Below are 16,949 nucleotides of genomic sequence, written 5' to 3'. Positions count from 1 at the left end.
AGGCTTCCCTTGGAACTTCCGGTTGGGTGGCTCCTCCACTCCTCTCTCCACACTGCTCCACAGCAGACATCACAAATCGATTACAGAGCCCCTTACCCCAGAGCCAGGGGCTCTTGCTCTGCCAAGAACCGTCCCAATCAATCCGACAGCAAAATCTGGAAGCCGATTTTACACATATGCCGACGACAACGAACCCATGTGAGAAAACAAATATGTGGTTTTCAGCCAAAAGACTCCTCAGTCAGGGGCACGGTGCCCAGCCTTCCCTGTCCTCATTCGGAGGAAACTGAGGTACCCTGGAAGCACCTGGCAGGATTTTATCCTCACGAGGTAGGCAAGGACTCTCCCCGCCAGAGTTTCTCCTTTTCCTGGTACCTGACATTGCACTGGGCCAACCGCATAGCTGGCCTCAGTGCCATATGCCAACATTCCTAAGGAAAGCTGACCAGGGTGCCTGGGCCTGAGGCCACTGCAGCAGGAGCCCCACCCGACTCAGCCCCCTCCGCAGACCCTTCCCCAGTACCAAAGACGGAAGAAGAATCCAGTCCCAGCCACCTACCTGAAGGAGCCAGTAGCACCTCCGGTGGAAGGTGGGGATGATGGAGGAATGGACATAGCAGCCGTACAAGCACTAGGGAGAGAGGAAAAACGAGAATTCAGTTGGAAAGAGGGAAAGGAGGGACAGAGAACAGAGAAGGAGCAAGAAAGGGCCACACATGCTGCCACCACCCCAGGGAGACCGAGGGGTGGGTGCCTCCATGTCTGGCTCTAGGACCAAGGCTACGGTCTGGGATTCACCTAAGAAGCACAGTTGGGACACCCCAGTGGGCAAACACATACGGACAGCTGGGGTGCTCACCCTGTGGGGCCATGGGGACACGTGGGAACCCAGACAAGTCAGCGTCCAGGAGAATGCACATATGTGTACATTATGCCCAGCACTTTAGGGCAGTTACCCTGGGAGTTACCCTGAAGCTCATGCAGAGAGTCTGGGTTAAGACCCTTTGGCATTTGGGGAGGGACTGAACAGACACACATTCCAGACCTTTCCTGGCCAAGGAGAGTCATCCCTGGCGACCCTGGCTGGGAGGAGCTTGAAGGCTGGGGGGCTGGGGAGAGGCAGCACTCCCTCAGACTAACCTCTGGAGCCTGAGACCTCTTATGTACACCCCTCACTTTCTGGTTTTTATTTAGTTTTCTATTCATGTATGTGCTTGTTACAAGTATCAATCTGCATCTTTTGCAGATGGATCTGGTTTTAGAAAACAGCTCGAGCCAGGATGGAGAAGCTGGGTGAGGATTCAAATTCAGGAATAGCATAGAGAGGGGACGTGAGGAGGGACAGCTCTCATGGAGCTTGTCTCTTAGACCCAGGTAAGCTGACCGGGACCAGGGGAGGGGCACAAGTCAGGGCAGCACATCATGTAGTGGCCGCTGTGGGGGCCTGCCTGCCAGCAGGGGTGAAAAAAAAAGGAGCTAATGAGAACTGTCAGATCCCTCTTGAAATTGAACTCTCAGAGTCTAAGCAGGAGGAAATTGGTCTTTTCTTTTGGAGCCTCCAATTCCAAATTAGAATAAACTCCTTCTGTTTTCGTTGGAGTTCCCCTAGCTTCCCAAAGCACAGGTTCCCGAAGGGGCAGAAAGAGAAGGCAGGACCACAGAGCCTCAGAGGATGAAGGATGGGAAGGTCTTCCCCTCCCCTCTCACCAAAGTCCCCCAATACCCACACCAACTCTGCAGAGAGCAATGGCCAGCAGCTCTGCGTTTACAGCTTTCATCAGTTATTTTTCATACCCCCAGAAAGACCAAGTGCAATTTGGTTCAACTAGGAGTCCATTTGAGCCCTGCCTGTCTGATTAGCAGAGCTGAAAGAGAAATCATTTTGGACTATGGGACTCTGGCTGCAAGAAAATCAGATTTCCAATATGTTAGAACTTTTACAGATTGCTGTCAGCTGGGACTTAAGCCCTGTACAAACCAAACAAACAAAGCGGAAATTAATTTAAACGATTCCCTTGCAATTCTTGCCCACAAAATGTGTATTTATTATTAAGAAGGCAATATTCTTTTCTGACTCTTCTGGTTTTCAATAAACTGTGTTTCTTTCTTTAAAAAAAAAACTATTTTTTTGATAGCTCACTCCTTCCTGCCAAAGGAGCCTCATGTTTGGACAGTTTCTATGAGCGTTTGGTTGCAGTGGAGGAGCAAGCCACCTGCAATCTACATCAGCCCCTTCCTTTGGATGCTGCACGTCCTTGTGGGCAGTTTCATTGCTTTCAGTCAGGCCATGAGCTGGATGGAAGGAGACATAAACTGTTGGGAGAAGTCTCTCCCTCCCTTTGAAATGAAAGCCTCTTTTTGCACTGTTCATCCTCTCGAGAGTTTGCAACGACTGCCCCTCTTCACCTGTCTCTCTCTTTCCACCGCTTTTCTTTGAACTTGAAAAGAACATGGCCATTTGCAGCACCATCTGCCCCTCCATTAACTGTGTTCTGTCTGGGTTGGTCTGCAGCATCCTTGCACCAAGTGCTAGGTAATCGCCGAGAGTTTACCAAACACCTACTGTGTTTCCCTCCCATGAGGGCACAGCCCCTCTCCCGAGCCATCCCAGCACCCCCTTCTTGGGCACCCTCCCCTAACCTGAACCATCCAGAACCATCCAATAAACAGAGTGATGTTAAAAAGAAAAATCGCCGTTTCTACATCAAGGCTCATGCATTTTAATCAGAGGAACCCTCGGGGCCTCACTCAGAACCTAGTTAGTCTATTTTTAGATGTTACTCCAACCACCCTGGTGATCTGATGTCTCTGGTCTCTGCAGATGAGAAGCACGATCTTAGAAAGGAGGGAGAGAGGCACCCTGGACTAGAGCAGCTGCGTCAAATGGCATCGAGGGAGGAAGCTCCCCAGGGAACCCCAAGGACTCAAGAAGCCTGAAGGCATCGGACAGTCCTGCCGGACAGTGTTGCCCTGCCTAGCACATCAGTCACTCCATAGCTGACTTGTCTATCTGTATTTCCTGGATGGGAGCGCCTGGCAGGCAGGACCTTTAAATAAAGGTGGCCCATAGTTCCCCCAAACGGTACCCTCAGAACACTGGTCTCGACAGCCTGGTGCAGGGCAAGACCCAGAGACAATGCATGTTTAATTTCTGCTTGTGAGGACTTCCCTGGCAGTCCAGTGGTTAAGACTCTGCACTTGAAACGCAGGGGCCCAGGTTCAACCCCTGGTCAGAGAACTAGATTCTGCATGCCACACCTGAAAGAGCTCACATGTTGCAACTAAGACTTGGTGCAGCCAAATAAATAAATACTATTTTTAAAAAAGGGGTTAAGCTTCAGTTTCAAGGAAAACTGACAAGTGCTGGGTAGCTGTCTGGAGGGAGGCTTCTAGTGCCTGGTCTTAGTGAACTAGGGCCAGCAAGGGATGGATTTCAGAGCAAGGCATCCTGCTCATGGGGGGAGATCTCTCATCCACATGCTGGGAGGGCTCTCATCCAGCCCGGCTGCAAAGTGAGCACCGTCCTCTTTCTGTCTCTTGGGGAGCTGTGAGGGCAGATTTTACATTTCTACTGGGGACTCTGAGGAGCTCGTAAGACCCCCAAGGGAAGACATACAGAGAGCAGAAAGTTGCTGAGCTCTGGTGCTGGATCTGGGCTGGCAGCAGAAATCTCCATGTCCTCAGCACAGGAATGGTGTGGGATGCCCAGGAGTGGGGTCCATCCACTAAAGCTGGTTTCAGCAGCACACAGCCATGCCTGCTGGCTCAGGTAGGAGGAGCAGACAAGGTGTGAATTCACAGATGCTCCGACCAGCGGGCATGTCCCATGCCGGGCTGCCTCACTCCATGCCTGTACACCTCGCAACTCCAAACCACCCACGGCCCCGTCCTAGACCAGGCTCCCTGGCCAGTTCCCATGGGCACCATCATTCTCACGCTGCAGCCTTCCTGCCCATTTCCAGTCTGCATGACAGAGTCATCCCCAAGCGAATCGCAGATTAATTGCACACTATTTTATGACACAGCATATCAAATCCATTTCTTTAACCACTAACTAAAAGAGCCATCGACTTTGTCTGTAGTCGTCTGTGTTGTACCAGCTCCTGGTACTTTTTGATCAGGCTCTGGGGGTCCCGTGGGGATGGTCCCTGGGTTCAGTTTTGCATTTGGGGGCTGTGACATGATGGGGGGGAAGAGTTCCATCTGGGGCTGGTGGGTGCTGCTGAGTATGCGTGTGTGTGTGTGTGTGTGAGTACAAGGGATGGGTGCACCTGCGTGTGGGGGTGTGTGCAGGAAAGGACACTCTGGGCCCCTTATTTATGTGCATCACATAAAACAAGGAATGAAAAAGAGAAAACAACTAGCTATTTATAGGAAACGCAGGAGAACGTTAATGAACGTTACCCTTTAGATGAAAGTAATGTTCAAATTAGTTACGTTCGGAAAATTAAGGTCTGACAGCTTCCCCTTTCACATGACAAGGAAGAGATTTTTTCTTAAATATTCAAAATTGCTTGTGTGACACTATAGGCTGTTTTTTCTTTTTTTTGTCTTAAATAAAGAGGAAAGATACAATTACAGGGGAAACCAACAGCAGATAAGAGCTCCATTCACTTCAAAATATATGTTTTTGAAAGGGATGTTTCTGAAGGCACTGTCAGCCTCAAATCTCCTCAAAGGGATTTTTTTTCCCAACAGACTCAGCTGCCTGGGGTCCCCCAGGTGCCAGAGGGTCCATCAGGGCTCGACGTCTAGTGGCCTCAGTGGACCAAGAAGGGACCATCTCAGGTGGTGAGATGTTTATTGGTGGGCGTGGGGACTGGAGGGTGGGCCCCCTTCCCGTCCAACTCTCAATGGCTCCTTCTCTGTCTCTGTCTCTGACTGTTTCCCTCCAGCAGGACCTCAGCCCCTCCCACCCCACCATGGTTTCTCCCACTCTTGGCCTCTGCTCTAGAAAACGGTTGACTTGCTGTTCACAAGCCAACCTGGTGCTTCCCACTTCCACATGTTCCCTTGTATAATCCCACACCCTAGGGTGGGCTCTGTCCTCTCCTGTGCAAACTCCACCCCTCCTGAGTCGATCTCAGGTTTTCTCTCCTCCACAGAGACTCTCCTGATGCAGCCAGTGGGAGGAATCCCTGGAAATGACCCCTCTGGAGTCAGGGGGCAGCAGGGGAGGTGGGCTGTGCCTCAGGGTATTAGACACCCCCTCTGCCATCCAATGTTCCCATCAGCAGCTCACCTATCACAGGGATTGGCAGACTTCCTGCAAAGGGTCAGAAGTAGATATCCTCAGCCTTGTGAGTCAGGTGGTCTCTGCTATCACTGCTCAGCTATATTCTGGGGGGCAAAAGCAGCTTAGACGACAGGTAATGAATGTGTCCCCAAACTTTATTTATGGACACTGGAATTTGAATTTTGCATAATTTTCATCTGTCATGAATATCATTCTTCTTTGGATTTTTTCTTGACCATTAAAAAAAAAATGTAAAGACTACTCTTAACATCAGAGTAATCCAAGTCTATGCCCCAACCACTGATGCCAAAAAAGCTGAAGTTGACTGGTTCTATGAAGACCTACAAGACCTTCTAGAATTAACAACAAAAAAGATGTCCTCTTCATTATAGGGAATTGGGATGCAAAAGTAGGAAGTCAAGAGATACCTGGAATAACCAGCAAGTTTGGCCTTGGAGTACAAAATGAAGCAGGGCAAAGGTTAACAGAATTTGGTCAAGAGAATGCACTGGTCATAGCAAACACCCTTTCCAACAACCCAAGAGAAAACTCTACACATGGGCATCACCAGATGTTCAATACTGAAATCAAATTGATTATTATTTTTTGCAGCTGAAGATGGAGCTCTATACAGTCAGCAAAAACAAGACCTGAAGCTGACTGTGCCTCAGATCACCAGCTCCATATTGCAAATTTCAGGCTTATATTGAAGAAAGTAGGGCAAACTACTAGGCCATTCAGGTATGACCTAAATCAAATCCCGATGATTATACAGTGGAGGTGATGACCAGATTCAAAGGATTAGACCTGGTAGACAGAGTGCCTGAATATCTATGGATGGAGGTTCATAACATTGTACAGGAGGCAGTGACCAAAACCATATCAAAGAAAAAGAAATGCAAGAAGGCAAAGTGGTTGTTTGAGGAGGTTCTACAAATAGCTGAGGAAAGAAGAGATGTGAAAGACAAGGGAGAAAGGAAAAGATAAACCCAACTGAATGCAGGGTTCCAGAGAATAGTAAGGAAAGATAAGAAGCCTGTCTTAAATGAACAACGCAAAGAAATAGAGGAAAACAATAGAATTGAAACGATTTGAGATCTCTTCAAGAAAACTAGAGCTATCAAGGGAACATTCATACAAGGATGGGCATGATAAAGGACAGAAACAGTAAGGACCTAACAGAAGCAGAAGAGATTAAGAAGAGGTGGCAAGAATACGTAGAAGAACTTCACACAAAAAAAGGTCTTAATGACCCAGATAACCATGATGGAAACCTAAAAAAGGTCAATTTTCATTTCAATCCCAAAGAAAGGCAATGTCAAAGAATGTTCCAACTACTGTACAATTGCACTCATTTCACATGCTAGCAAGGTTATGCTCGAAATCCTTCAAGATAGGCTTCAGCAGTATGTGAACTGAGAACTTCCAGATTTACAAGCTGGATTTCGAAGAGGCAGAGGAACCAGAGATCAAATTGCAAACATTTATTGGATCATGGAGACAACAAGGAAATCCCAGAAAAACCTCTACTTCTGCTTCATTGACTATGCTAAAGTCTTTCACTGTGTGGATCACAACAAACTGTGGAAAATTCTTAAAGAGATGGGAGTACAAGATCACTTTACTTGTCTCCTGAGAAACCTGTATATGGGTCAAGAAGCAACAATTAGAATTGGACATGGAACAATGTCGGGAGCCATGATAGGCATTACTGACAAAATGGAGGCACGGCCCCAACCCCCTCTCTTCATCCCGCAGGCACTGTCCCGGGATGAAGGAGTTAGGTCTTATGATTCTGACTTGTCCTTTCCTTCCTCGGGTTGAGTTGGCTGGAAAGAATGTTATAATCCATAAAGTTAACTACTGACATTTGTTCAAGGACCTTTACAAAGAATGTTCCAGGATGAGCACATAGGCTGCAGCTTGAGACTATGGGAAACATTGTTATCTGAAACCTGCCTGTAAGGGGAATGTTTATGGCAAAAGAAGTTTGCTGAGTTTAGGGGTTAGGAATAATTAAAAATAGTTAGAAGCTAAAAGTTTAAGGTATGTTGTAGTGTTGGCATATTTTACTATAGCTTATGGAAACTAGGTATTTTAGAGATACTAATAGCTAAAAGCCTTTTTAGGAGATTATGAGCTTAAGATACTAGGGGATAGCAGGATTTAAAGAGATAAGAAATAAACTGAGGTATGTAATATACAGCCCAGAGACAAACTTGAGTTACAATGTTATCACAAGGACACTTAAGAGGGAACTCTGAAGGACAGCAATGATTTATGGAGACAGTAAATATGGGTGAGGGGAAACTGAAGATGTCATACCTCTGACCTAATGCTTTTGTAAAAGTATAAAAGAAAACCTGATGCTTAAAGTAAACATGCAGCCCAGTGCTTTGAGCGAGAGACTGCATCATTTTCTCCGCTGATGCCGTTCATCCTGAGGGAACCCCTGGACCAGCTGGAGCAGGACTCCAGCAGAACAATGGACTGGTTCAAAATTGGGAAAGGAGTACAACAAGGCTGTATATTGTTACTCTGTTATTTAATTTATGCAGAGTACATCATGCAAAATGCTAGGCTGGATGAATTACAAGCTGGAATCAAGATTGCCAGGAGAAACATCGACAATCTCAGATATGCAGATGATACCACTCTACTGGCAGAAAGTGAAGAGGAACTCTTGATGAGGGTGAGAAAGTGAAGAAGCTGGCTTGAAACTCAGTGTTCAAAAAACTAAGATCATGGCATCCAGTCCTATCACTTCACGGCAAATAGAATGGGAAAAAGTGCAAAGAGTGACAGATTTTCTTTTCTTGTGCTCCAAAATGACTGTAGCCATGAAATTAAAAGACATTTGCTCCTTGGAAGGAAAGCTATGACAAACCTAGACAGTGTGTTAGAAAGAAGAGACATCATTTTGCCAACGAGGATCCAAATAGTCAAAGCTATGACTTTTCTAGTAGTCACGTATGGATGTGAGTTGGACCATAAAGAAGGCTGAGCACTGAAGAACTGATGCTTTCGAACTATGGTGCTGGAGAAGACTCATGAGAGTCCCTTGGACTGAAAGGAGATCAAACCAGTCCATCCTAAAGGAAATCAGTCCTGAATATTCATTGGAAGGACTGTTGCTGAAGCTGAAGCTCCAATACTCTGGCCACCTGATGTGAAGAACTGACTCACTGGAAAAGACCCTGATGCTGGAAAAGATTGAAGGCAGGAGGAGAAGGGAACAACAGAGGATGAGATGGTTGGATGGCATCACCAACTCAATGGACATAAGTTTGAGCAAGCTCTGGGAGTTGGTGATGGACAGGGAAGCCTGGCGTGCTGTAGTCCCTGCGGTCGCAAAGAGTCGGACCTGACTTAGCAACTGAACAACAACCAAATATATTACACTTCCCCAGCATCGTCCATGGAGAAGGAAATGGCAACCCACTCTAGTACTCTTGCCTGGAAAATTCCATTGATGGAGGAGCCTGGTAGGCTGCAGTCCATGGGGTTGCGAAGAATTGGACATGACTGAAGCGACTTAGCAGCAGCAGCAGCAGCATTGTCCACAGGAAGCTCAGAGGACTTGATTGTCTTTAAAACTGGACTCAGTTGTGGATGCGTGCTTTGGGGGGCCAGAGTGCGACATGCATCACCTAAGTGTGAGATCAACAGACACTTGGGTACCGTGCTTGGCATGGAGGATGTCCTGGCACGTAACAGGTGTTCAGTGAGAACAAGGCTTCCTCTCCTGGTCAAGTGTCTTCGTTTTATGAACTAAGCAGAATTCAATGAAATAAAGTAAGGGCAGCTGAAAGCAGCCAGAGCAATGGAGAGGTGAAGCTGCTTTTCATCCTCTTGGCCTTGATCACCTATGAAATTTCTTCTCTGGGCAAGACCTTTGCATTCTGCTCTCTGGGGGCCCCTTCCCACAGGAGGCAGGGAACCCCCAAAGCCAAGGCCTGCTGTCGACCTCTTCCTCTGGGGAAACTCAAGCCCAGAATCTTATTCTGTGGACCGTAGGAATGCACATCCCTAGCATTGTGAGACAGGCCTCTCTAGAGGAGGGCATCACTGTTAGGAGAATTTGTTCAAATTCAAATTACATAGAATGAAATAAACTAGAAACTAGAAATTCCAGTTCCTTGGCACTAGGCTCATTTCAAGTGCTCACAGGAGTCAGTGACTCCCCATCATCACAGAAAGTTCTATTGGACCCTGAGGTTCCAGAGAACATGAGCAGGGGCCCCGTTCAGATATGCTCAGTGGGGGCCCCTGGAAACTGGTATCCCTGGAGCCAAGATTTGGAGACGCTATGGTCTGGGGGAAGAAGTGGAGGCTGGGGTGTTGGGGGGCATCTCCGCTTTAGGGGCTGGATTGTTTGATGGTTGGTGCTTACAGTGAGTGAATCCCTGAGCCCCTGTGTTTAACACAGCAAAGCTCACTCCCCAGCTTCTCTCCCTGCCTCTCATCTCCCCACCAAAGCCTCCTCTAACAGAGATAATACCTACTGTGTCCCCAGACTAGGGTGTTTACAGCAAATTTCCATCTCTAATCTTCTTTATGGGGCTTCCCAGGTGGCTCAGCTGTAAAGAACCCATCTGCCAATGCATGAGATGCAGGTTTGATCCCTGGTCAGGAAGATCCCCTGGAGAAGGGAATGGCTACCCACCTCAGTATTTTTGCCTGGGAAATTCCATGGACAAGGAGGCTGGTGGGCTATAGCCCATGAGGTCACAAAAGAGTCGGACATGACTGAGCGACTAAAGGACAACAATCCTCCCTAAGAGGGTCCTCCTGCCACCTCCTCTGCAAACAGTCCTGCGCTAGCCCCCAGCAGCCAGGCCACCAGCGGGGGCGGGAGCAAGAGCTGGGTTAGGCTTGTGGCCCACATGCCTCCTCAGTGGCCTGGTCTCAGGGCCCCCAGTGACCTCGCCTGTCCCTCCCTGGGGAGATGAATATCTCCACAAGGGAATCAGAGTACAAACAGATTTTAAGTGCCTGGTTTATCTCACATTTGAATCTGATGCACACATGACAAAGATGAGTAGATTTAAGATGCGTCATGGTAAAGGGGCTTCCTGGGTGACTCAGTGGGTAAAGAATCCACCTGCCAATGCAGGAGATGAAGACATGGGCTTGATCCCTGGAAGCAGAAGTTCCCCTGGAGGAGGGCATGGCAACTCACTCTGGTATTCTTGCCGGGAGAATCCCATAGAGAGAGGAGCCTGGCAGGCTACAGTCCATGGGGTCGCAAAGAGCAGGACACGAGTGAAGTGACTGAGCATGCACACATGATATAAAGGTGGCAGAAGAAGAAAAGATAATAGAAGGGAAGGGAAAATCCACTAAGATGAAGATTTGATCCTGCTCTGAAGCAATGACAGGGCAGGGCCATTCATCCAGAATATTCCAGGCAGAGCAGATGAATTTTCCAGTTCCAGTGTCTGATGCAGTGATGGCCACACTCGAAAGTTGCCTGGGTTGGGCTGGGCCTTGGCTCCCATGTAAGAGGAGGGCATGTAAACCACACTCCATATTATCTGCCCTGTGTCTGGCCTGCACCCTTGCCTCCAGGACCTCCAGTCTTGTGGTTGAGAGAGAGGATTTGGTTCGTATTAATCTAAGATTAGACTAAATGATTCAATTCGCAGGCTGCCTGCAAAAGCACAGGGCCTCAGAACTTGTTAAATAGCGAATTGCTTTAAAATTAGTTTGAGCTAAATGGATTGCAGTCTGATTTGGCCTCCGGGGTTGGGTGACAGGAGAGACCTGGAATATTAGATCATCACTGACTGGGCCTCCAGCCCCACGCCTCTCCTAAGACAATCTCTGACGGTAACTCCCAGAACCCAAACCCCTGTGTGCAGATGTGCAAATGGGATCTCAGAGATGTCAACACCTTGTCCAGGGTCACAGGGGTGTGTCCTTGGAGCTGCGGGGATTGAGGGACAGAGAGAAACTGAGGTGGGGACAACAAACTGCCATCCCTCCCAGATGGGCAGCATGCAGAGAGAACAGGGTCATTCCTGGCAGGCCCAGGGCATGTGTGACCTCACCCCATTGTCCTGCAGGAAGTGCCTGTGGGCCCCTAGTCCCTGGAGACAGGAGATACCCCCCTGCGGGACCTGCACTGGCAGGAGCTCAGAGGAAGGGCACATAGGATGGGGGGGATGGCATCTTGGGCAAGAAGAAAGCACCACGGAGACCCTCCAGGTGGGGACTCTGTTGGGGGGAGGACAGGTGGGCTGCAGCCTGGGAGGAAGGAGGAAGGCAGTGCCTCCCACCCCCACTTCAGGCTTCACGGCCCCTGGGTCTGGGTGGGGAGTGGCGCGAAACACAGGCAGTGGATCTTGGAGAAAGGTGCTCAGTTTTCACCCTGGAAAGTTCTAGGCCATCTTCACATCACAGGCCCTTTCAGTAGCTATAAAGGAACCTGAAGAGGAAGTGAGGGGCAGAGATAAGGGATGAGGGGATGCTGTGCGTTCTGGGAAGTCCCCTCACTGCTGGCATTTTCCAGGGACTGGAGAGGTGACAGTCCTGACCCGGGGCCACCGCACAGCATCAAACCCACCTGCCTCCGCCCACCTGGGCCGCCTTCCCATGGGGGAGGCTGAGCATTGGCGGGAGGAACCCATCTAAATTGAGCTGCTGCAGCCTAACCACGACATGAGTGAGGAGGGTGATAAAAATTAAATGAATTTTTAGATAAAAAGGCATAAAAATCATGTTTAAAGATATAAATAAAATCCCTTGGAACTTCAGCTTTATTGTTTTGGGGGGTTTCCAGGATTAATAAATTAGTGGGCATAAAATGGAATAATGGCTAAAAATTGATAATAAGGTAAATTTGGATTTAGGGAAGAAGTTGATCTGAGTCATCAGTCTCCAGCTGGAGACGAGGGCAGGTGGGAGGGGCAGTGGGTTTAACCCTCTGTGGTCTCTTCCAGCATCTGTTCCCATACGTGACCCCAAGGGTAGAGCCTCTGCTGGGGTCTGTCCAGGCATTTGGCCGCTCTCACATGCCCACTTTCCCATCTCCTGGGGACCCTGAGCTGGGTCTGTGGGCTCCTCTCCTTCTCCCCATCCCCAGCATTTGTCAAACTGCTCTGGGAAACCAGGTCACCGAGGTCATTTCTGTGTCTCAGAAGTCCCTCCTGGCACCCGGTCCCCAGGGGCCCCCACGAGGGTATTCATTCACCTCTCCCCCTACTGGGTGTGCTGGGCAGCACCCCACACCCTGCCAGCAGCAGCAGGAATGGCTCTCTGTCTCTTTCTCCCTCTCCTCCTCTCTCTCTCTCCCTCTCTCTCTACATAGTCTGATCTGGTTACCCTCCCACTCTGAAGTTCCTGCTCTTTTAGCCTGTTTCACTATGTCTGGGCTGTTTTTATCCCAAATACTTCCTAAGAGTACTGGGCATAAATAATAAATAAATAAAGTGAAATTTCCTCTCTCTCATCAAAGTGCATTGCTGAGACCTGTTTCTTGGAGCCCGGCCAGGTGGCTGGAACGGATCTTGAACGTGGTTTACACTGATTGTGGCCTCCTTCCCTGCTCTGTCCCTCCCTCCCCTCCCCCCTGCTTTCCACCAGCGGTTTCAGAGCCCCTGCATTGCCCACGGGCCCCCACCTGCACCGAGTGGGCATTCTGATGAGGAAAATGAACTCCCACGAGGAACTCTTGGTCTGGCTGGTGTTCCCCTTGCCCCCCCGACCTGTTTAGGCTGACACATCATAACTGCATCTTGCTGGTTTTAGACTATGTGGTGACTAATTAGAGGGGAGGGTCACTGAGCCTCTATAGGGGGCCAGGGGCTACATCCACGGTGCTGAAGTTTTCCGTGTGCATTCCCGGGTAGCTGGCCTTGTCCTTTTCATCCTGCGTGCCTTGGTCCCCTGTTTTCAGAAGGGAGGACACCAGGAGCCCACCCCATAGCCCCCAGAAGACATTCAGATGTTAAGAGCTGTCCAGAACTCAACTGGCCCTCTGATGACTGCCCTGCTCAGCACACGCAAGGCTGGCACTTTGGCTGTAATTACCGTTTCGCTCTGGAGCCCGCTGGAACTCAGCTCCCAGCGCCGCCCCATCCAGGCACCCGTGACACCATCCTGGTACCCACGGCTCCCTTCAACACATGCAGCCACTCACAGCCAGGGAGTCCAGGCAAGGAATTCTTGCGTAAAGCAGCCGATGGGGTTTTGTTTATTACGAAGCTGGAGGGTAACACCAGGACTCTGTCTGGCTATGTTAATGCAAGGCTGGGCTCCCTGCCAAGACATTAAGTGGAATCGAATTCCTGAAACCAGCTTTAATCAGCAGATTTTTAAGGATAGAATTACTCTCTTCTCTCAAAGCCTTGCCAAGGTTAATTTGGGCTTGAGAATGCAGAATTAATGGGCTGGACAGAGGGAATCGGTCCTTTCCCAATTTTTTCTCAAGCTCACAAAACATTCCTACAAAAGAGAGAGGGCAGTGGGGCAGTGCCCAGCTGTGCAAGGAGCTCCCAGCATCAGGAGATGGATCAGGGGCAGTGTCAGAAATGCTCACAAACCAGAATCACACCGATGGCTGAATCTGGCTGAAGAGAGATGCCAGGATGGGCAGGGAGTCGGGTCCATAGGAAGCTGACGGACCCACCGAGCAAGGCGAGCTCAACCACACCCTGGCCCCTGGAAACAAATGTGCTGAAGACATCTATGGACCTAACAGAAGCAGAAGATATTAAGAAAAGATGGCAACAATATGCAGAAGAACTACACAAAAAAGATCTTCATGACCCAGATAATCATGATGGTGTGATCACTCACCTAGAGCCAGACATCCTGGAATGTGAAGTCAAGTGGGCCTTAGGAAGCATCACTACGAACAAAGCTAGTGGAGGTGATGGAATTTCAGCTAGGCTATTTCAAATCCTAAAAGATGATGTTCTGAAAGTGCTGCACTCAATATGCCAGCAAATTTGGAAAACTCAGCAGTAGCCACAGGACTGGAAAAGGTCCGTTTTCATTCCAATGCCAAAGAATGCTCAAACTACCGCACAATTTGCACTCATCTCACACACTAGCAAAGTAATGCTCAAAATTCTCCAAGTGAGGCTTCAATAGTACATGAACAGAGAACTTCCCTATGTTCCAGCTGGATTTAGAAAAGGCAGAGGAACCAGAGATCAAATTGCCAACATCCATTGGATCATCAAAAAAGCAAGAGAGTTCTAGAAAAACATCTACTTCTGTTTCATTGACTACACCAGAGCCTTTGACTGTGTGGATCACAACAAACTGTGGAAAACTCTTAAAGAAATGGGAATACCAGACCATCTTACCTGCCTCCTGAGAAATCTGTATGCAAGTCAAGAAGCAACAGTTAGAACCGGACATGGAACAATGGACTGGTTCCAAATTGGGAAAGGAGTACGTCATGTCACCCTGCTTATTTAACTTATATGCAGAGTACATCATGAGAAATGCTGGGCTAGATGAAGCATAAGCTGGAATCAAGACTGCTTGGAGAAATATCAATAACCTCAGATATGCAGATGACACTACCCTTATGGCAGAAAGTGAAGAAGAACTAAAGAGCCTCTTGATAAAAGTGAAAGAAGAGCGTGAAAAAGCTGACTTAAAACTCAACAGTCATAAAACTAATTTCTTGGCATCCAGTCCCATCACTTCACGGCAAATAGATGGGGAAACAATGGAAACAGTGACAGACTTTATTTTCTTGGGTTCCAAAATCACTGCAGATGGTGACTGCAGCCATGAAATTAAAAGACATTTGCTCCTTGGAAGAAAAGCTATGACAAACCTAGACAGCGTATTAAAAAGCAGAGACATTACTTTGCTGACAAAGATCCATCTAGTCAAAGCTATGGTTTTTCCACTAATCATGTATGGATGTGAGAGTTGGACCATAAAGAAAGCTAATGCCAAAGAACTGATGCTTTTGAACTGTGGCATTGGAGAAGATTCCTGAGAGTCCGTTGGACTGCAAGGAGATCAAACCAGTCAATCCTAAAGGAAATAAGTCCTGAATATTCACTGAAAGGACTGACGCTGAAGCTGAAGCTCCAATACTTTGGTCACCTGATGGGAAGAGCCGACTCACTGGAAAAGACCCTGATGCTTCGAAAGATTGAAAGCAGGAGGAAAAGGGGGCAACAGAGGATGAGATGGTTGGATGGCATCAACAACTAGATGGACATGAGTTTGAGCAAGCTCCGGGAGATACTGAAGGACAGGGAAGCCTGGCGTGCCACAGTCCATGGGGCCACATGAGCGACTGAACTGACCGAACTGAAGATGTCTGTGCTCTCAGTGCCTCCCGGAGCCCCCTGCCCTAGTCATTTGTTGTTGTTCAGTCACTATGTCGTGTCTGACTCTTTCCAACGCCATGGACTGCAGCACACCAGGCTCCTCTGTCCTCCACTATCTTCTGCAGTTTGCTCAAATTCATGTCCATTGACTTGGTGATGCTATCTGACCATCTCATCCTCTGTCACCCTCTTCTCCTTTTGCCTTCAATCTTTCTCAGCATCAGGGTCTGGAGAAGGAAATGGTAATCCACTCCTGTATTCTTTCCTGGAGAACCCCATGGTGGCATTTAGCAGCCTATGAACACTGCCTACACCACTGGTCTCCCTGAGCATTGATTTCTTGATCTGATCCACATCCTTCTTGGGACCGATGGTCTTAGGATGGACATGGGTGCTGGAGCCAGACCTGGGTTGAAAACTCACCCATATGTCTGGAGTCATAGGACAATGACTAGGGTGGGGTCAGGATGGATTGGGTGACTTTGAATCTCAACGTCCTGGTTAGTACAAGACAGATGGATAATGACCCAGTCCTGCAGGTTTGCTGGACTATGTGTGCTCAGTCGCTTGGTTGTGTCTGGCTCTGTGTGACCCTATGAACCGTAACCCACCAGGCTGCTCTGTCCATGGGATTCTCCAGGCAAGAATACTGGAGTGGGTTGCCATTTCCTTCTTGTTGGACTGAATGAGGATTAAATAACAATGTGTGTGCAGCGATGGGCCCATAGGAGGTCTTCAGTAAACACAGGTTCCCCCGGTTTCTGCAGGTACGCCCTCCTCCTGCCATCTCAGGGTGCTCTTCCACGCAGATAACATCACACCTGCCCTCCTCCCTGGGATCACAGAGGCTCTCTCTCAGCCGCCCCTGACAGCTCGGGGCAGCTACATGATGGAGACCCCACTCAGGTTATGTGTGGGGGCATCACCCTCATCATTTCTCTCCAACTTCCACAAATATTCAGGGCTCGTTTTAAAATAAGCAGCAGAGGCTGAGCTTCCTAGAGCCGGCCAAAATGGAAATGGAAGAGGGAGGGGCCAGAGTCAGGAACTCCGGGGGCCTGGAGCCAGAAGTCTGCCCCACAGGGAAGAACGCTAAGACCCTCCTGTTGGCTGGGGGGAAAGTCAGATCCTCCGGGATTCTGTCCAGGTTTCCCTTGACATTCCCAGTTTTCCTCAAGATGGGCTGGACTGACCTTTATGGAACAGATCACATGCTAGGACAGACTCCTTCGCCGGGGCCTGGCTGTGTGGGCCAGGCTGCAGGGTCAGGGGAGGCCTGGGGGAGCAAAGACCCTGCAGCAGCCCCCAGGGCGGACAGAACTCCGGCCTGCCTCTCCTTCTCTCTCATAAGGTGGGGGCTTCTGCCCCCACAGCCAACCCCCCTCTTCTGCCTGTAAGTCTGCTCT

At 48.9% G+C, this 16,949-nt stretch overlaps 1 protein-coding gene across 3 annotated transcripts in view; it reads right to left on the bottom strand.

The window, feature by feature from the left end:
- CAMTA1 (calmodulin binding transcription activator 1) overlaps positions 1–16,949 on the bottom strand; it is a 975,729-nt gene that overhangs the window by 280,073 nt on the left and 678,707 nt on the right. For all 3 annotated transcript variants that reach the window (XR_014053660.1, XM_081490422.1, XM_081490412.1), the window contains one exon: positions 560–631. Coding sequence is in view for 2 of the 3 variants with exons in the window: in XM_081490422.1 (XP_081346548.1) it covers positions 560–631 (72 nt within the window). In the remaining variant the exon portion in view is untranslated. The remainder of the gene's footprint in view (positions 1–559; positions 632–16,949) is intronic.

Source organism: Giraffa tippelskirchi, chromosome 5 (genome assembly GCF_054371585.1).
Source record: "Giraffa tippelskirchi isolate mGirTip1 chromosome 5, T2T-mGirTip1v1.2.pri, whole genome shotgun sequence".
NCBI lineage: Eukaryota > Metazoa > Chordata > Mammalia > Artiodactyla > Giraffidae > Giraffa > Giraffa tippelskirchi.
Note: the sequence above shows the minus strand (reverse complement) of the source record. Positions and strands in the feature narration are given on the sequence as shown.